At 42.4% G+C, this 17,922-nt stretch overlaps 1 protein-coding gene across 1 annotated transcript; it reads right to left on the bottom strand.

The window, feature by feature from the left end:
- Positions 1-1,789: 1,789 nt before the first annotated feature.
- Positions 1,790-17,540, bottom strand: LOC135988008 (putative DBH-like monooxygenase protein 2). Its single transcript, XM_065633553.1, is given in 14 exon segments — positions 1,790-2,029; positions 2,770-2,879; positions 3,162-3,303; positions 4,409-4,456; positions 4,673-4,769; positions 7,134-7,225; positions 9,021-9,187; positions 9,863-9,925; positions 9,928-9,964; positions 10,880-11,047; positions 12,205-12,288; positions 13,800-13,961; positions 15,484-15,630; positions 17,271-17,540. Coding segments are annotated over 14 exon segments (1,827 nt in total).
- Between the last annotated feature and the right edge of the window lie 382 nt (positions 17,541-17,922).

Genomic DNA, 17,922 nt, shown 5'->3' with positions numbered 1-17,922 from the left:
TAGCTACTGTGAAGAAAATTAACTCTATCCCAGCCAAAACCAGCTCAGGGCCCCACAATTTAAGAAGTATGTGAAGGTCCTTGAATGCATCCAGAGGAAGGCAACAACACTGGTGGAAGGGCTGGAAGGCATGTCCTGTGAGGAGCAGCCAAGGACTCTGGATCTGTCTAGGCTGGAGAAAAGGAGGCTGAGAGGTGACCTCTACATCTTCCTGAGGAGGGAATGTGGACAGGGAGATGCTGATCTCTTTTCCCTTGTATCCAGTGACAAGACACGTGGGGATGGTTCAAAGCTGCATCAAGGGAGGTTCTTACTTGACATTAGGAAACATTTCTTTACCGAGAGGGTTGTCGACCACTGGAACAGGCTTCCCAGAGATGTGGTTGATGCCCCAAGCCTGTCAGTGTTGAAGAGAAACTTGGACAATGCCCTTAATAATGAGCTTTAACTTCTGGTCAGCCCTGAATTGGTCAGGCAGTTGGACAAGATGATTGTTGTAGGTACATTCCAACTGGAACTATTCTGTTCTATTCTATGCAAGCCTTTGACCCTCATTAAGTACAATGGAGGATGAATGTGTCACTCACTACTACTGGCCTTGCTGTGACTTGGCTATGCCCTGAGTCAGAAAGAATTTGGTATATTCCCATAGGAATTTGAAGGTGAAAATGTTTAGTGAGAATTAAGATTATGTTACTAAGCACAGTGCAGTGATGTCAGTAATGTATGCTCTATTCAGGACATGACTCTGGGTGTCTGGATGATTCTCTTGGAATCTCATGGATTCTCTTCATGAACTTGCCTTCAAGGCAAATATTATTTTTTTTCTGTCCATATTTCACTTTTAGCCAAGCTGATTACTAGCTAATACATGTTCATCAGTCCACTGAGGAAGGAATCCACTCTGCATGGTTAGTTAGCCTCCTAATCACTCTGTTTTGTGATGCTTGCTTTTAAAGTCTGAGGGTGTTTTTACCTTGTGTACCAATTATTGTCAAAATAAGCAGAGACTCTGCCTTTGGGAAAGTGGGGAGATAATTTGTTGAAAAGTTTCAGTATTAAATTTGAAATTCAGAAGAGTAAGTATCGTGACAAAGAACATAACTATCATCAGATTTGCTCTTCTGCGTCTCATGTATACATTGGGGAAAAATATAAGAAAAAAGAACAAGAAATGGTTTAGCTTTTGTAAAATTGGAATTCATAGGTTGGCTATATGACAATGTATAAGGTCCATTTTTCAGTAAACAATGAGTCATTGCCTCATTATTACCTGGCAATCAGCAGGTGAATTCTCTGCCATGAGGTCATTGGAATATATACTTTCTTGTTAGATATGGCAGGACTAGTTTTAGATTGAAACACATTATTAATAACTTAGGAGCTTAGTTTTCTGTACTGACCTGAGTACAGGGAATATGTTGATAGCTTGTCACTAGATAATGATTACTGAAATGCCAGTGAGCAAATACATATAGTAGCCCATCTATGAAAGCTCTGGATTTGATAATTAAGAGCAGCTATTGAAGAGGTGCCTGTTTTCCTGTCTTTACTGCATTATACTACATTGCTTTTCTAATTCAGAACAAACTATACTAGAAAGTATTTTTAATGAAGCTAAAATAAATGCCAGTGCCTGTTGAACGTATTTCTTCCAAAAGGAGACATTTTCCTATTGTTTAAGTATCCTCTCATGTTCAGGGCCATCAGATCTGGAATACTCCGCTACCAGGTGGTAATTACAGAGACTTCTCCAGCAGGCCAGTGATCTGTTCTGGTGTTCTGCCCCTCAGTTTCCGTATTCAGAGGTCAAGATAAGCCAAGCAAACACCAGCTGTGTGAGTGAAAGAAGAGGAAATGAAGTGGTTTCTTTGGTGGCTGATGACTCAGAAGCGCAAACTGTGGTCAAACGAAGGTTTGCTGTGGCCCTCAGACCTGACATTGAGAGGTGTCCAGAAATATTGTGACAGGCAGCCCGCTCTGGAATATTGACGTCTCTGATTAGACCACTCTCATTTCTCTGGAGTTCCTGAGGATGGAAGGGAAGAGGGGGAAAAAAAGATTACATGATCTGTTTTGAGTTGGGAGCCACAAGATTCTGGCATAACACTGCAAGTTTGGGACGTGTTTTACTCAGTTTTCTTGCTATCCAGGTGTGTAACTGGCTATCTCAGAGAAAGCCCCGACATGAGTCTTCTGACAGCAGAAAGCTTTCTGAGAGAGATGGAATTTTGATTCTTCCTCAGTTAAGAGATTTTTTCCCTAATTTACCTCTAAGATAAGTAGCTACCGAACTGATGCACTGAAATGCAGCCAGATAAGTAAGAGCCAGGAAGCTATGTCATACATGTGGATTTTCTGGATCATCATAACTCCCTTTGTATGTACATCGTCTGAGGGACCTTCAGCTCTATTTTACTGCTCATTCTGTCAAAAATGCACTGCCATGGCATCACCCCTAGGCCCTGTTATATTACCAAGACACAAGAGTGTTTTTTTCTCTTTGGAGAATATTTTTTATCTTGTTAAGTTCAAAGTGAAGTGGCGACTAAATATGTCTTGTACAGTTACTTGCAACTGCAGCCTGAGAGAGAGAACTTCATAATTCAGATAATCCCTTTCAGTTCCTATAGCCATGGACGAACTGTGAATAGCTGGTATTACCCAAGGTGTTGTGTGTTGGCTCTATCTCTCACCTGTGCTTTACTCTTGGAATGTCAGAGCCAAGTCCATTTCCCCAACCACAAATTGCTCAAAAGGGAGACTTACATTAATGTTTTTAATCAAGACTACTTGATCTGCCTCCTTGGCTGCTTTCTCTGCAATTTTGACAGTCACATTGTCCCAGTCAATAAAGTCCATGGCCATCATTCCTTCCTCTGCACTGAGGAGAGAGTAAGGGGCAACAGGGAAGTGGAGAAGACAAATCACGAGAAGAAGAGGAAGGCAGAAAAAAGAAATGAAGGGGAAAAAAGATAAAGGAGAAAAAGATTGTTAAAGTATCACAGTTGATAGATTTCCTGCAACAAGGGAGCTCAACTTGACAGATCCAGACAAATGGCTCTTTCTTCCTTATCAGCAACATTTCATTGTCATTATCTTTTCCTTTTCCCGTTCTTCATAGCTACATTTTACTCTGCTACCTCCAGAAACATGTTGACTTAGGATCTATCCTGAGGCCTCCTGCTTGAGTACATCCACAACATGCAAAATTTCAGAGCAGCTCAAACAACTGGAGATGTTGTTATGAGGGTAGTAGAAGAGAAATGTGAGACACATCTCATTCATGGTGCTTAACCCACCCTGCAAAGACACAAGGATGACTCAAAGGTTTGCTGAGACACAATGAGGAGACTATTTCTCCTCAGGAAAGCACTCTTGTTCACAGCTCAAACAGATTCTATCTGGTAAAAAAGAAAAAAAAAAAAAGAAAAAAAAAAGAAAAAAAAAAGAAAAAAAAAAGAGAGAGTTAGAAACAGAGAATCAAAGTATCCTCACAAGAGAGTCTATTAAATAGACTGCTCTGTGGTTTTATAACCTGAATATAACCTAAATATACTTATTCTCTCATTCAGGGAGACCACTATATTTGTATTTCAGACTACTATATTTGTATACAGTATTTTCACTCCTATATTTGTATTTCATATTTGTATCCCAAAATCTGAAACTTTGGAAAGTCCAACTAAAATATTCAGTGAATAAACTCAGTGTGACATCTAGATTGGAATTTTTCAGTTGATCCCTATGTTTGGAATGGGCCCAACCAGATCAAACAATGTTGCTTTCTGTGAATATAAACTCTGTAATCCTCTTTAGGTCCAATCTTGGTTTCTTGTGCATATTTCTAAGTGCAATAATGTCATTAACTCCTCCGCATGGCATATGCTCTAAAATAAGTTATGAAGTATGACAATAATTGTTTACATGCTAATTTCTGCAGAATTGATGCCTGGTATGAATAAGAAGAACTAAAAAGAATGTCTTCATATTTTGAGAAGTCCAAATCAGATCCAGCTGCCAGATTACAGCAGTTTCTGTATTTGAATTCTGCCTGTCCACTAAATCCAAGTGTTCAATGATTGAAAACCAACTCAGCTGCAAGTTTTACTACTTGCAGTTGATGTTTTAGACAAGAGTTAGCTTGTATGGTATTGGATGCAAGACAGCTTTGGGATCTATTCATAAGCCTATTCTAGGACGGTCTTGCTGGAGACCTACTCTCCAGCCATGCAGCAACTGTGCAAGCCACACCTCAGTATATGTATGATATTGTGTCTGGCACAAGAAGCTTTTTCTGGGGACGTATTGGCTTGATGAAGAGAGATACGTCTGCCCAAAATATGTTAAAGCTGATAAACTGTTTTTAAAAGCAGTGAAATATTTGTATGTAGAAAAACAAATTTACAGAAGTAATCCCTGTCTGATAGTTGTATTCAACCAGGATCTCATCCCCCTAGGGAACATAGTAGATCACACTGTCAGAGCCATACAGGCAAAACATGCAAAACAACCGCTCGCAATATGGGAAACCTGGAAACTGTGTGAAAGCAACAGGCCACAGCCTGAGGTGGAAGGAAGGACAGAATATGACAGCATGCTTTGACACCTCTGGTGCTCACCACCTCCCCAGCCTGCCCACCCATGGCTACATCCCAGGGGAGGAATGTACTGGTTTCATTATGAGGATTTCCTTCATGTCCCGAATCTCCTGCAGTTTGAAGTCATACTTATTGTCCTCACAGAAGATCCCCAACTGCTCACCATTCCTGGGGAAGACAAACAAGGGGAGAAAGTTATAACATTTCCAGGGAGGGATGTGGAATAACCAATTTCTGACTGAAATAAACAAAGACGAGAAAAATCCCCTCCAGAAATGACGCTTGATCTCTTTTGTACCATGACTCACAGAACAGACTTGCAGCAACAGTCAGTCCCAAACATACACCTGAAATTTCTCACCCAACCCTCTTTGGTCTGGAGTCCAAATATGGACTTTTTACATGTTAGTAATTGTTGTGCCTTGAAATCTTTGCCTTTCAGATGACAGCCTGGAATCCCAGAAGTAAAAACTCCAATACTTGCATTACAAAATGCTGTCCTGAATGAAAAGACTGTCTGACCCTAGCTGTGTAAAGCTGGCAGGCTCTTTAGGACTTCCGTGCCAATGTAGAAGTGTCACATGTGAATTCTTCCTTGTTCTTTCTACGGTGCTTGGTGATGTTGCTTCTTAGGTCAAGCTTGAGTGCTGCTTCTCCATCCATATTCCAGGTTCTTAGGTCTCGTGAATCAGCATGTGGCTTAGTTATGTGAGACAGTGCAGGGGTCTGGGGATTTGGTGTTAGAGCACAACCATCTAAGGCAATGCCAAAATTTCCCCCTGCCATTCCAGATGGGACTCACATCATACCCCAGAGCATGCACCAGCAATGCTATGTAAACAGGCAGGGAACTTGATCTTGAAGGTGTCACAGTGAGCACTCCAAGACTGGAGTGTCACTATGACATCTCGGGTTGCACCCATATTGCTAAATATCATAGGGTCGTGCATTGTTCTCTGTCTCACTGGCACAGATTGTCTACCTCCATGTAACTGTCTGCAGTGTAGTGCTTGGCTTATCACAGAATCACAGAATGGTTGGGGTTGGAAGGGACCTCTGGAGATCATCTAGTCCAACCCACCTGCTAAAGCAGGTTCACCCAGAGCAGATCACACAGGAATGTGTCCAGGCAGGTTTTAAATGTCTCCAGAGAAGGAGACTCCACAGCCTCCCTGGGCAGCCTGTTCAGTGCTCTGGCACCCTCAAAGTAAAGAAGTTTTTCCTCATGTTTAGATGGAACCTCCTGTGATTCAATCTGTGCCCATTGCCCTTTATCCTATCATTGGGCACCACCGAAGAGTCTGGTCCCATCCTCTTGAGACCCAGTCTTGGGATATTTATAAACATTGATGAGATCCCCTCTCAGCCTTCTTTTCTTCAGGCTGAACAGAACCAGCTCTCTCAGTCTCTCCTCATAAGAAAGATGCTCCAGACCCCTAATAATCTTCATAGCCTGCCGCTGGACTCCCTCCAGTAATTCCTTGTCCTTCTTAAACTGGGGAGCCCAGAACTGGATGCAGTACTCCAGATGTGGCCTCACCAGGGCAGAGTAGAGGGGGAGAATAACCTCCCTCGACCTGCTGGTCACACTTTTCCTAATGCAGCCAGGATACCATTGGCCTTCTTGGCCACAAGGGCACATTGTTGACTCATGGTCAACCTGTTGTCGACCAGAACTCCCAAGTCCTTCTCTGCAGTGCTGCTTTCCAGCAGGTCCACCCCTAACCTGTATTGGTGCCTGGGGTTATTCCTCCCCAACTGCAGGACCCTACACTTGCCCTTGTTGAACTTCATTAGGTTCTTCTCTGCCCAGTTCTTCAGCTGGTTATTCTGAAATTAGAAACCTAAGGGGGAGATACGCCCCACACCTGTACTACCAAGCACTTGCACCGCTGTGATGCCTCTTTGGCCAAAGCAAAATTGTTTTTATTAGTTCTGTTTATTTATTTATTTATTTATTTTCCAAAATTCTAAGAGGCTGAAGTAGTGTTCAAATGCTATGCTGCAGACCACAATTTGCTATTTTCATAGCTTGAAAATGAGAATTCATGCTCTGTGGGCTGGGATGTGATCAGAGAGTGCATAAGGGTGCTGAAGTTTTCAGTGTGGGAGAATGGTGGAGGAAACCAAACCCAGTGTAGTTGTTCCCACACAGCCCACGGGAAGTGGTACATGCAATCCCCAGAACTGTGCCCATGTGGCCTCAGCGTGAGTCTGGTAAGCAGGACCAAGCTAAGCAAGGGCACTGTCTAGCTGCTGCCTGGTGTGGATGAGCAGCAGTCCAGTGCTTGAGCTCACCGTCTGGGCCTGTTTTATTTAACAAGAGGTGCAGTCCTGGTCTCTTATCTCTTACTCTCTGCTGAGCTGACCCTTCTTTCACTAGGAGCTAGTTCTTTAATTCAGACACTACAGTGTCTAGGGCACTGACAGATGGAGACTAACCTGGGAACACCATTCTCATCCACTCTAGCCCAAGAGGCAGGGAATGATCCCGTGGCATGGGCAGTGATACTGTGAGTTTCCTTCTCTTACCAGTATTGAGCAGCTTTCACTCCTCTGCCAGACAGGTGGGTGTGAGGCAAGTAGGCAAAGACATGCAGATCTGGAACCAGCATCCCATTCATCTGCGGTTCAAAATGAAGTAGGTCAAAGCCTGGCAGACAGACCTCAGTCCTGCCCATCAGGTCAAAAGCTTGATGGAACTCATATAATTGTCAGCTTAACATTTTTCTTAAAAAGGAGGTTGAAGCCCCATTTCCTTATGTAGGTCACTACTGATTGAAATGTTGCTCTAGTGAGCCTTTTTGGAAATGACCCTTCTGGCTTTAGGTACTCTGGCATAGTTGTCTGAATTTGTGATACCTCATGCTGGGTACTGTAAGCATATCTCGCTATCAGCTAAGTAAAAAACAAAGACAATATACAGGAGAGGTAGTAAGTTAAACATGCAGATACATGAAGTCTAAGAAAGAACAGATGACAGAAAGAGTGAAAGCAGAAATCATAAGACACTGATCAATAAACCATTAAAAGAACAATCAAAACGAAAACCTTTAAAGGCTCAAAGAAAATCTTTGAAAATTGATGAAAAGAAGAAAAGCAAGATTACCTCAGGCCTCATAAAAGGGAGCGAATTTATGGCTCATCCAGGGAGGATTGTGGGACTGCGTAAAATTTACAGGATGTTCTAAGTGCGTTGGGGAAATGTACACAATTTATTGTGGGATGCTTAGGGAAGAAGTCAAAGGAAGGGAAAGAGAGAAAGAAAACATGGCAAAAACGGAGAGAGGAAGAGGAGAGCGCAGTTGTACTCAAGCAGACTGCTGGTCAGTATGTTTGTCTGATCAAACCTGGTACCTGATTGCTGCAGTCTGTACTACTATAGAAACTGTTTCTAACTATTTTCTGCATGAGTGTGCTCCATATATGGTATATATGCGTGTGCCTGTGGTTTTGAGGTGGGATGATCCATTAGGCAGCGTCAAGCTGGAAAGACCCGAGATCCAGACCAGAGACTGAAAAAAAGGGCCCTGAATCTGCGCACAGATGCTGAAAGGACTTATGGTCTGGACCGGAAATTGAAGAGAACAAATGTGATTACATATGGGAGCTGGGTGAGTGAGCGTATGGTTGTGTTCCTCTCGTGAACTTTAAGTCCAATTAGTCAGAGAGGAGGAAGAGAATTGGGTCATATGTGCTGTACATGCTCATGTGGGCGTTGTTTGGGTGGTGTCTGTAAAGGTCCTGTTCCCCTGTCTGTGTTTATCTGTTTGTGGTCAGCAGAGTCTGCTCTCTGAGTGTGCATTTTTGGGTGGGGTTGGGAGTGTCTTATCTCTTTGGAGTTTATCTGCAGCCTCAGCACTGGCTGGAACTGAAAAAAGGGAAAGTGGCAACCTCACATCTAGCAGTCCTGGAGAGGATAAATTCCCTGGATCCCACAGTCACTAGAGCTGATTATTATCAGCAGCCTCCTGGCTGTGTTTTGTGGGATGTTAGATCTCCACTCTAGAGGTACCTTCTTGACCTGAGAGACATCACCACATCCTCCCAGCCTGGTACCTGCCTTCCTGCACCAGTACCACACACCTATGGTAGGACGAAGGCCTCTTGCATGTGATGGAGCAGACTCCCTTGAGGGTCTTAGGAAGTCACTACATCCTTTAGGTTTTGTTTCCCTTTCACTTAGATGGGATGAAGGGGTATTCGAGCTGTGGTTCTGACATGCTTACACAGCTCTGCTAATGCTCTTGGGCCAAACCTTGAGTCTCTTCTGAGAATAGTTATCTATTTTGCACCACACAAACATGGAGGCTAAGATGGCACCCTGCACCAAGTGGCTTTTGGACATGTCTACAGCAAGATGAAAACCTAAAGTGGGAAAGATCAAGAAATATTTCATATGGCTTTCCTCATACTCACTTCATCAAACTGGCTGGAATTGCACAGGCCGTAAGATCCGTAGGATTCTGCTCCAGGAGGAATGAAATGCACAGGGAAAATGAAGATGCCTGTTTGCAGAACCCCCACATCATATTTCCGTAGCTCTGGCATGTAGTAGATTCTCACCCCTGAACTGTCGATCAAGTCTATAAAAGAAAAATGACTACTCCTTCAGCAATGACTCCAGAAACATCAGAAGTGGGGCCTGAAGCAACAACGCATTCAGCGTCTCTTTCCCAACCACAGGTTGGGAACAGGCACAGATTAATAGGAAGACCTGCTTATAGTCTCAGACAATTCCCATAAAATCACTCCACACTTTTGTTTTCCCTTCTGTAAAATGATGGCAAATACCATGGTGGCATTCTTCATCACCTGTCGTAAAGACTGAGGGCTGGAGTACATGGCATTATAGAAGCCTGAGGTGGTATTATTAGGCTCTCAGGTCTTCATCCTGAGCCTTGATACAGCTATTTCTCCTGCAGCCATGCTGTCCCTTCCCACTCCACTCCTTTTTCCTATGATGCCCACATTTCCCTGACGTTTTCCCCAACACTCCCACACAGCGGGAGGATGTGCTCCACTTTTTTGATGGCAAGATGCATCTGATCTAAGCAGGTATAACTATCTGTGTTTCTAAAGTTTAAGTTCTTCCTAAAGGGGAACCCAGTCCAGCTGACTCTTGCTGTCCTGAAGGTTGTACTGAGCAGCGTATGAAAGGATTTAGTGCAGTAGCTGGCTTCCAATAGGCATGTAGGTGAGGTCTGAGACTTCCATCCTGAAGACATTCTTTGTTAGACAACTGCCCAGCATTTATCCACCTGGTGACAAGTCAAAATTGCTGTAATGGATTTCTAGTCGGGCATACTGAGGGTCCCAAGGTGTCCTATGGAAATTCCAGCTTCATCTGGAAATTGGTAAGGCTAAAGAGGAAATGGAGGAATAAAGTTATATGGAGTACTTAGTTTATAACACTTTTCTGTTTTTTCTTGATTGAACACTTACAAAAAGAAAGTTTTTATTTTCTCACATTTCTGAATATTTATTTACATATTGTTAGAAATCAAAATGTTCTGGGAAATTCTGCCAGTTCCATTTTTTTCCTTCTGAATTGGAACAAGGAAGAATTTTCAAACTTTATTTTTCATTTGTCCTTTTGTCTGGTTTAATCTTTATTTTCATACTATAATTAATAAGATTGTTATAGTATGTGTACACTCTTGCAGCAAATTTCATATCAATATTGACACTGCATAATATAAAATCTGAATAGAATTAGTATAAGGGTTTTGTCTAAAACTTATCTCCTTCATCTCTCCATCCCCGTGTACATGCATACTATAGAAATACAAAATACATTTTGCTTTGAAAGGCACAAGGTAGATACTACAATTTGTGCAGCACTGACTTCTAACTAGGCCACTCAGAAGCACCAGTTTCACTGAACTTTTAATTTTACTCTGCTGAAGAAGAGGCAGAGCCAGTAGGAAAAAAAGCAGAAAGTAGGTACCCTTCTCTCTGTTACGCAAGACTAGCATAAGGAGCATTTTGTGAAATTAACAGCAACTTTATCAAAAGGTCAGAATGAAAGCCTTATTGTGTGACATACAAAACTTGTTTAATGCAGGTATGATAATAATAATATGCAGAGTATTGACAATTATGTAGAAATGGCCGGCATCATCTGACGAAGCAGAAGTAAAGTAGGGACAGTACGAGGAAACTTCCCCAGTTTGTTTGGCCCTGCAGGACTGTGGGGTCTTACTGAACCAGCTGCCGACAAGGGTGCAGCTGTTCATAACAAGAAATGGGGCAGGGAATGGGGCCTGCAGACTCACCTCTCCTCCAGCAGCCCAGCCCACAAGCACCTGAGAGCACAGGGAAAAATCTGGATTGGCTCCATAGCAGTCACCTATGCCACTGGGTAACACACTGGTGTTGCCACAGGCATAAACAAGAATGTGATGAACCAAGGATATGTTGTGGGGTGTTATTACAGGTTCAAACTGTAACCAAAAGAAGAAAGTCAAAGTTATCATCAGCTCTAGAATATTTATTTCCCAGGCAACTGGAAAAAGCAGTTAACCATCGTTGAGGCAAACAGATATAATCTGTTTCACAAAACAGATGGTAAACTGGACGATGATTTATCTACTCATTTTGGTATGCAACCAGCAGAGTCTGTTTTTCCAGAAAGGATTTCCATCTTTCTCTAAAGCACCTCTCCTTAATCAGAATCACAGGAGTGTCTATTTGACCTGTTATGCTGAGCAGTGTGATTCCAGGCTAGACATGTACATAGTTTACCACATACAGCATTATCTTGGCTGTAAAGCAAGATAAGGGACCTTGATCTCAGGTCCACTATATGCCAAAAGTGCTATAATCAAGACAGCTTAAAATAAACCTCGGAAATTACCTGAATCTGTTCATTAATCACTGAACTTTTTACCAGCACTGATGAGATCAGGCCTCAAAATCCTGATGTTACCACAAGAACTGACATAAACTCCTGAGTTTGTTCTGTGCGGTTACCTATGAAATTCTTCTTTTTTTCGAGTCCATGCAAATTCTTCCTTGTGAAATGTTGCCTTATGCCATTGCATAAACGCTCAAAACCCATGAAAATAAGGGTTGCTTGACCTTGAAGCAAAATTACCTTAATTTGAGAAGTAAGCTAGGCTTATTTTAGAAAGTTCCTGTTTCTTTTTTTTGCTCTTCTTTATTTGCATATTCAGTCTTGAAAACAGAACTGCAAAAATGTTAGTTTTGCTTTTTATAGGAATACTCTTAGCAATTTCTGAGGACAAAAGCAAAAGTATTTTCAAATATAGAAAATTCCAGAGGCTCTCTTTGGTCTCAAAGATACCAATAGGTAACACAGCCTGAGCTCACTACACTGAGACATCAGACTTGTAGCAAGGTTTCTTCAGGTGTGATGTACACAAAGACAAAGGTACTTCCAAATCTAGAAACCAGACACAGCTTATCTCCACACAAGCCAGACAAATTGTCTGGCTCATCCCAATGACAGTGAAAGACAGATGGAATGCTCCCAAATTTATACTAAAATGCTGTAAAAGACAGACTTGTACACATGATTGAAGGAACAAGTCTTTCCTGACCTGTTTTTTTTCCCCAGTAGTACAGCCTGCAAGTTTACCTTGTAGATATGGTGTTTCTGCTTGACCATGGGCAGTGGGATAAAGGCACAAGTGTACTTGGTTTCTTGAACTGGGACAGCAAACCGGGAAAGAAACAGGTACACGAGTCACCTGGAGGTTCCCCTGGCAACTCACTGATGCGCACAGGGAACCGGAGAAGTCAAAGGGAGGCAGCGCAAGGAGAATGAGACCCAGAACTGAGAGGGCAGGAAGGATGATGCATTTAGCAAGTGACTGCTTGGTTTTTGATAACGAGTGAGATGAGAAGATGAGACTGCATTCTGGTGAAGGGCAAACACATCCGCTCCACCAGGTCTTAAATTCTTTTTCTTTCAGATTTTTTCTGCATGGTTTTGTGTGGGTTTTTTGTTTGTTTTTCTTTCCCATAAGGGAACTGCGTTACTAACTTACCTATTGTAATATGAACTGAGCGTAGGAAACATCCATCCAGTTCAATCAACATTTTTAATTGCCGGTTTTCTGGAGTCACAAGCACAACTCATGATAGCACTAATCACACAAATCTTTACATAAAAATAGTGTCCCTCTTCCCTATGGAATATTGCCCAGGCTGATCAGCAGATTCTGCTTCATCTTGAGTGAGAGCTGACTGTGTGGGCTGATGCTGTTTAAAGAGGGAAGGTGTTAATGCAATAACGCACTGACGGAGCTGGTACTTTTGAGCTCTGTTTGACAAGGATGGCGTGTGTACCACAAGCTGACACTAACAAGGGGCTCCAGCTCTCTTGGATAAACCCTTATACCTGACACTAGTGTATATTGCATTTTCTGAGCTCTTAGCTAGACTTGTCACAGAGCATTTAAATGTATACCCATTATTTCTCTTCTCGTCTCTTCTCTTCTCTCTTCTCTTCTCTTCTCTTCTCTTCTCTTCTCTTCTCTTCTCTTCTCTTCTCTTCTCTTCTCTTCTCTTCTCTTCTCTTCTCTTCTCTTCTCTTCTCTTCTCTTCTCTTCTCTTCTCTTCTCTTCTCTTCTCTTCTCCTCTCCTCTCCTCTCCTCTCCTCTCCTCTCCTCTCCTCTCCTCTCCTCTCCTCTCCTCTCCTCTCCTCTTCCCTTCCCTTCCCTTCCCTTCCCTTCCCTTCCCTTCCCTTCCCTTCCCTTCCCCTCTCCTCTCCTCTCCTCTCCTCTCCTCTCCTCTCCTCTCCTCTCCGACATTGTGTAGTTCCCACGAAACTAAGATGGGAATCAGTAAATATCATTGGTATATTATAGATATTCTTATATGGGTCTATATGGATGGAACAATAGCTCTGTATACATAAATACCTGAGTTAATAATTATATTGTAATTCAATAGCACCGCAGCCTGTGTTTGGCTCCTTAAACTCTAGTCAAAGGAACAGGCTACACCTTACAGTATTTTCCTAGTAAGCAAGCCCTTTCACCTCCACATAGCAAGCCTCCTCTTCTCGCTTCATTCCCACTCTTGCCAGCTCTATTTCCATGTTTCCAAGATCAGTCACATCCATTTTTCAACCTGTGCAATCCAAATGTCCAGCATGGTTGTGATCAACTTTGCAAAGAGAGGGCGAATTTTTTAAAATGTCAAGTAACGCTCCTATCCAATACTTACATTGTTCAGCCTCAGATCATAGGTGAAGAATATTTGGGGGTCAGTTAAGTCAGGTGGGCCTCTGTACCTCATAAAGAAAACAGATTTGGAAAATCTTTGTCCTTCAAAGAACTGGACTGTGTCATCAGTGCCAAATGCAGTAACGAGGCATGCTGTGTCCATCTGTAACAGGAGTGTTTCATTGGAAAATCTCCTTCATTCTTTCCCATCAACCACACACAGATATTCACCCCACATCATATGCCTTATACCGCTGCACATATATTAAAATGCAATCGACATACGAACCATATACAATTAAAAGTCACCGAAAATAATATAACTGTGTATATTTAGTACATACCCAGGCACTCAGACAACATGTCAGAACATAAACCAGAAAGTAATAAGTGTAATACACAAGATTTGTCTTGCCCAGACAGAGACATATTTTTTTAACTAGAAAAGACACAAGGAAAGCTGTGCCCACTGTCATTTCACACACAATATTAAAGTACGCATGGATTTAAAGTGCTGGTATGTGAAATGAAAGAAAGCTGGAAAAAAAAAAAAGCTGTAGGGGATTTGATAAAGATTTCAGAACCTCCATCCCTTTGAGTTTAAATGTTTAGCTACCAAGTGTCTAGATACTGTTCTAGCTGTGGGATCTGTATGATGATGCTAAAGATCCAATTTTCAGATCTTTGCATATCCTAGAGCAAGCAGATGCCATTCATTGATCTGTATATACCATTACTATGTTTTGGGAAGTTTTTACAAAGAATTACTAAGGGACTTACACAAAAAGCAAAGGAAACTGCAGTCCCCTGGTTCCCCAGTAGCAGCTACTGTTGAGTGTGAATGCGCTTAATGATCATGTAAGGACAGCAGCTGCCAAAGAACTCTGTAGGTTCTTCCCATTCAGATTGGGATTATACTTCTTTCAATTAATAAAGGTCATTAAGAAGCTTTGTGACTACGAAGGCATCTAACCAGCCATTTGCGCATGTATTTGAATTCTGGAAAAATGGTGCATGTTCACCTAATTCTGGACAAATATTTTTGAGTGGGCTAAGCCTTGGATAACGCTGATTTACCCAGAGGTCCCTCAAGTAAAGGTGAAATGGTGTAATCAGCGTCTATATATGCAGAGTTCTGAAATCGTGTGCATTAGTGTGCTTGTGAACAGTGGCAAAACATCTTTTTTGACTTAAAATACCAAGTTGGTTTAGCCATGTTTTTAATGTCAGTCAATACCAGTATGAAGACCTTCCAAGAGAGAAGGACTGACATTATCAAAGCTCTCTGAATTTTCTAAAAATAATTATTTTCAAAATACTGCCTTACATTAGGTAATCAAAATTTTTATCTCAAATACTAGGTTGGATTTTTGTATGTGGCAAACAAGAGAGAGACAGAGAAACGAGCAGGATTTTGAAGAGATGTGTTCAAATTTAAGAAAATGTTGAGATTATATCTTCTCAATTCTTTGATGGAAAACATTATAAGAAAACATCAATGACATCAAAATAATGCCCTTGAAATGGGCATTATAAATGTTACCCTATGGATCCGTATTTTTCTTTATATTCCTGTTATTGTACTTTTGTGAGAAAAACCTGTCATTCTCAGATCAGATCTGGGATACAGTGGGACATGAGAGCAGGTTTATTTGAGATCTTCCTTGAGCAACCCCGTTTCTTACTGTGATATCCAGGTCATTTGGGTCACATGTCCGAAGGTGGCGTTTGAACAGCATGGTGGTAGGGGTCTCATTCTCTGTTACCGACAGCAGCTGGTAGTCCTGGCTCTCATCTTCCTCAAGGGTTGCCTCATCTACCATGTGGCAATCCTGAGAAAAGGAACAGTGGTCAAAGCAAGAGGAGTGGAAAAGACGAGAGGAGAGGAGAGGAGAGGAGAGGAGAGGAGAGGAGAGGAGAGGGCAAAGCAAGGAGAAGGAGAAGGAGAAAAGGAGAAGGAGAAAAGGAGAAGGAGAAAAGGAGAACGCCGATGAGACTTGAGTAATTGTCAAAGCATTTAATTCTCCAAAAAGCTCCTCTGCTTTTACTGGTGATTTCCACAAACCGATCAAAGAGAACTCGCATCCAGTCCCTGCTATATCCAGCTGCTCCAAGGAAAGAGCAGTCCCTGGGCCCCATCACCCAGAGGATGGCCTGGATAGGATGGACCTCAGAGGATCTGCCCTGCTCCCTGAGTGACCTGCTGCACGCTGGGGTGCCTCAGCACATCTGGCTCAACCACACAGAACGGGAAGTAAAATAAGCCCTGTTGAAAAACAGAGGTAGCTCAAAAGTAAAACATTTTGGGCATACCAAAGCTTCTACTTCAACTCTTAGGTTTTCCATACCACCTGGAACCTGGGCCTGGGTGTGGATGCTAAGCCCTCCTAGAAACTACAAGCTAACCGATGGCTTTAGCAGCATAGACGTAGTGAAAAAGACAAATAACGCATGACTGAGGTCTTCAAATGCAAGTGCTACTTAGTGAAAAGGCACAGAAACATGAGGCAGAGTTTGAAAAGCATCACAATCACAAAAATATTTCAAAACTGGATAGTTTCGCAACCAACCCTAAATAAGGCGAGCTACCTCATTCCCTCCAAAGTTCACTCATTTTAGACAAGCACCAAGATGTATTTCACGCAAAACCCATCTTACTGTTGTGTGAAAAGGGAACTGAAAACAGCTGAACAAAATAAAACCACTACGACTGGCAAATACTTCATCAGTGTAAACACTTTTTCTTTCTTTATCTGGATAACATTAAACTGCCCGTTTCTCTTTCACGATTAAAACAAAACATGATTTAGCACCCTCAGTGGCATTTCATTCCTCTAAACTCCACCTGTTTTAACATAAGGCATCTATCCTTAGTGGTTGCCTTCACAGACAGTGGGAACAACAGCAAGTCCCAAGGGTGTCTTATCCTTTTCCTAAGGGAGACATTTAAGACCATCAGGAAGAAGCAACTTTTGGAGGTGAACATGTCTCCACTTACTACAGAGGAAACCAAGTAAATTAACCTTTGAAGAGCTTCAGGGAGGGAAAACACTGGAGTTTTACATCTGACTTTTGGCTGAACTGACCTCTGGTTTGGATTAATAAGAAGTTGCACTCCCAGCAGCATCATCTAGCTTCATGGTAGGTGATCGCTTCAGTCATATCTAATTGGTTCTGGGTGTGGTTTTGACTTGCAGGTGGGATCAGTGTATCTGTCTAAACAACAACATCTAGTGCCATCTGGGATATCATGGGGTATCTCAGGTAGCTGCACGGGGCTAGCAGGGATGACATAGGACCTGCAGAAGACCTGGGCTCTTCTGGACTGTCAGTCAGAGGCCATGCCCACTAAGCATCTCAAATGGCCTTGGACATCTATCTTTAGCCAGTTGAGCTGACATGCTTTCAAACCAATATACCTGGAGCATGATCCTTGGCAAAGAGGGATGCAGAGCAAGTCTTTTCAACTTACAGAGAAGTAGATGCTGCCATTTGGGAAGACACCTCCTATCACAATGTCAGATCCAGGCAACTCTCCATGAGGGCTGAATCCAAATGCCACCCAGCCAGTTGTATGGACTTGTAGCTCCTGTTCGTCATGATCCCAGCAGGAGTAGACCATGTTTGTAGGCTCCAGGAAGATGGAGAAACACAGCAGTGGAGGTGCAGGCTGACCAAAACAAAAGCATGGGAGGAACAAGAGGAGGAGCATACCCTTGATACTTGAGAAAAGAACTGCCATCATCACCAAGACCACTGCTGTTTCTCAGTCTTGCCGATACCTTGGGCAGATATTCTGCTACAAGGGGCTCAGTTTATATGGAAGTGCCCGAGGCTAAGCCTGTTGCCAGAAAGGAGGAGTGGAAACCGACTGTTCTATATCCAATTGAATGTGAAGGAAAGATCAACACTTTACATGATATGCCCTGGCACTCCGCCTCAGTGAAACTGTACTAGGCAATCCTATATACATCTTAAAACATTTTTAAAAGCCATTTTGTGCTACACAATCAAAAAAGGCAACAAAATGTTGACCTTCTACCCAGTACTCCTCAGGGTGGGTAAATACTGACTCTACTCACCAAGGAAAAGGGGCTCTTCTGACTGACTTGCCTTTGTGTTGC

The sequence above is a fragment of the Caloenas nicobarica genome, chromosome 1 (genome assembly GCF_036013445.1).
Source record: "Caloenas nicobarica isolate bCalNic1 chromosome 1, bCalNic1.hap1, whole genome shotgun sequence".
NCBI classification, from domain to species: domain Eukaryota; kingdom Metazoa; phylum Chordata; class Aves; order Columbiformes; family Columbidae; genus Caloenas; species Caloenas nicobarica.
Note: the sequence above shows the minus strand (reverse complement) of the source record. Positions and strands in the feature narration are given on the sequence as shown.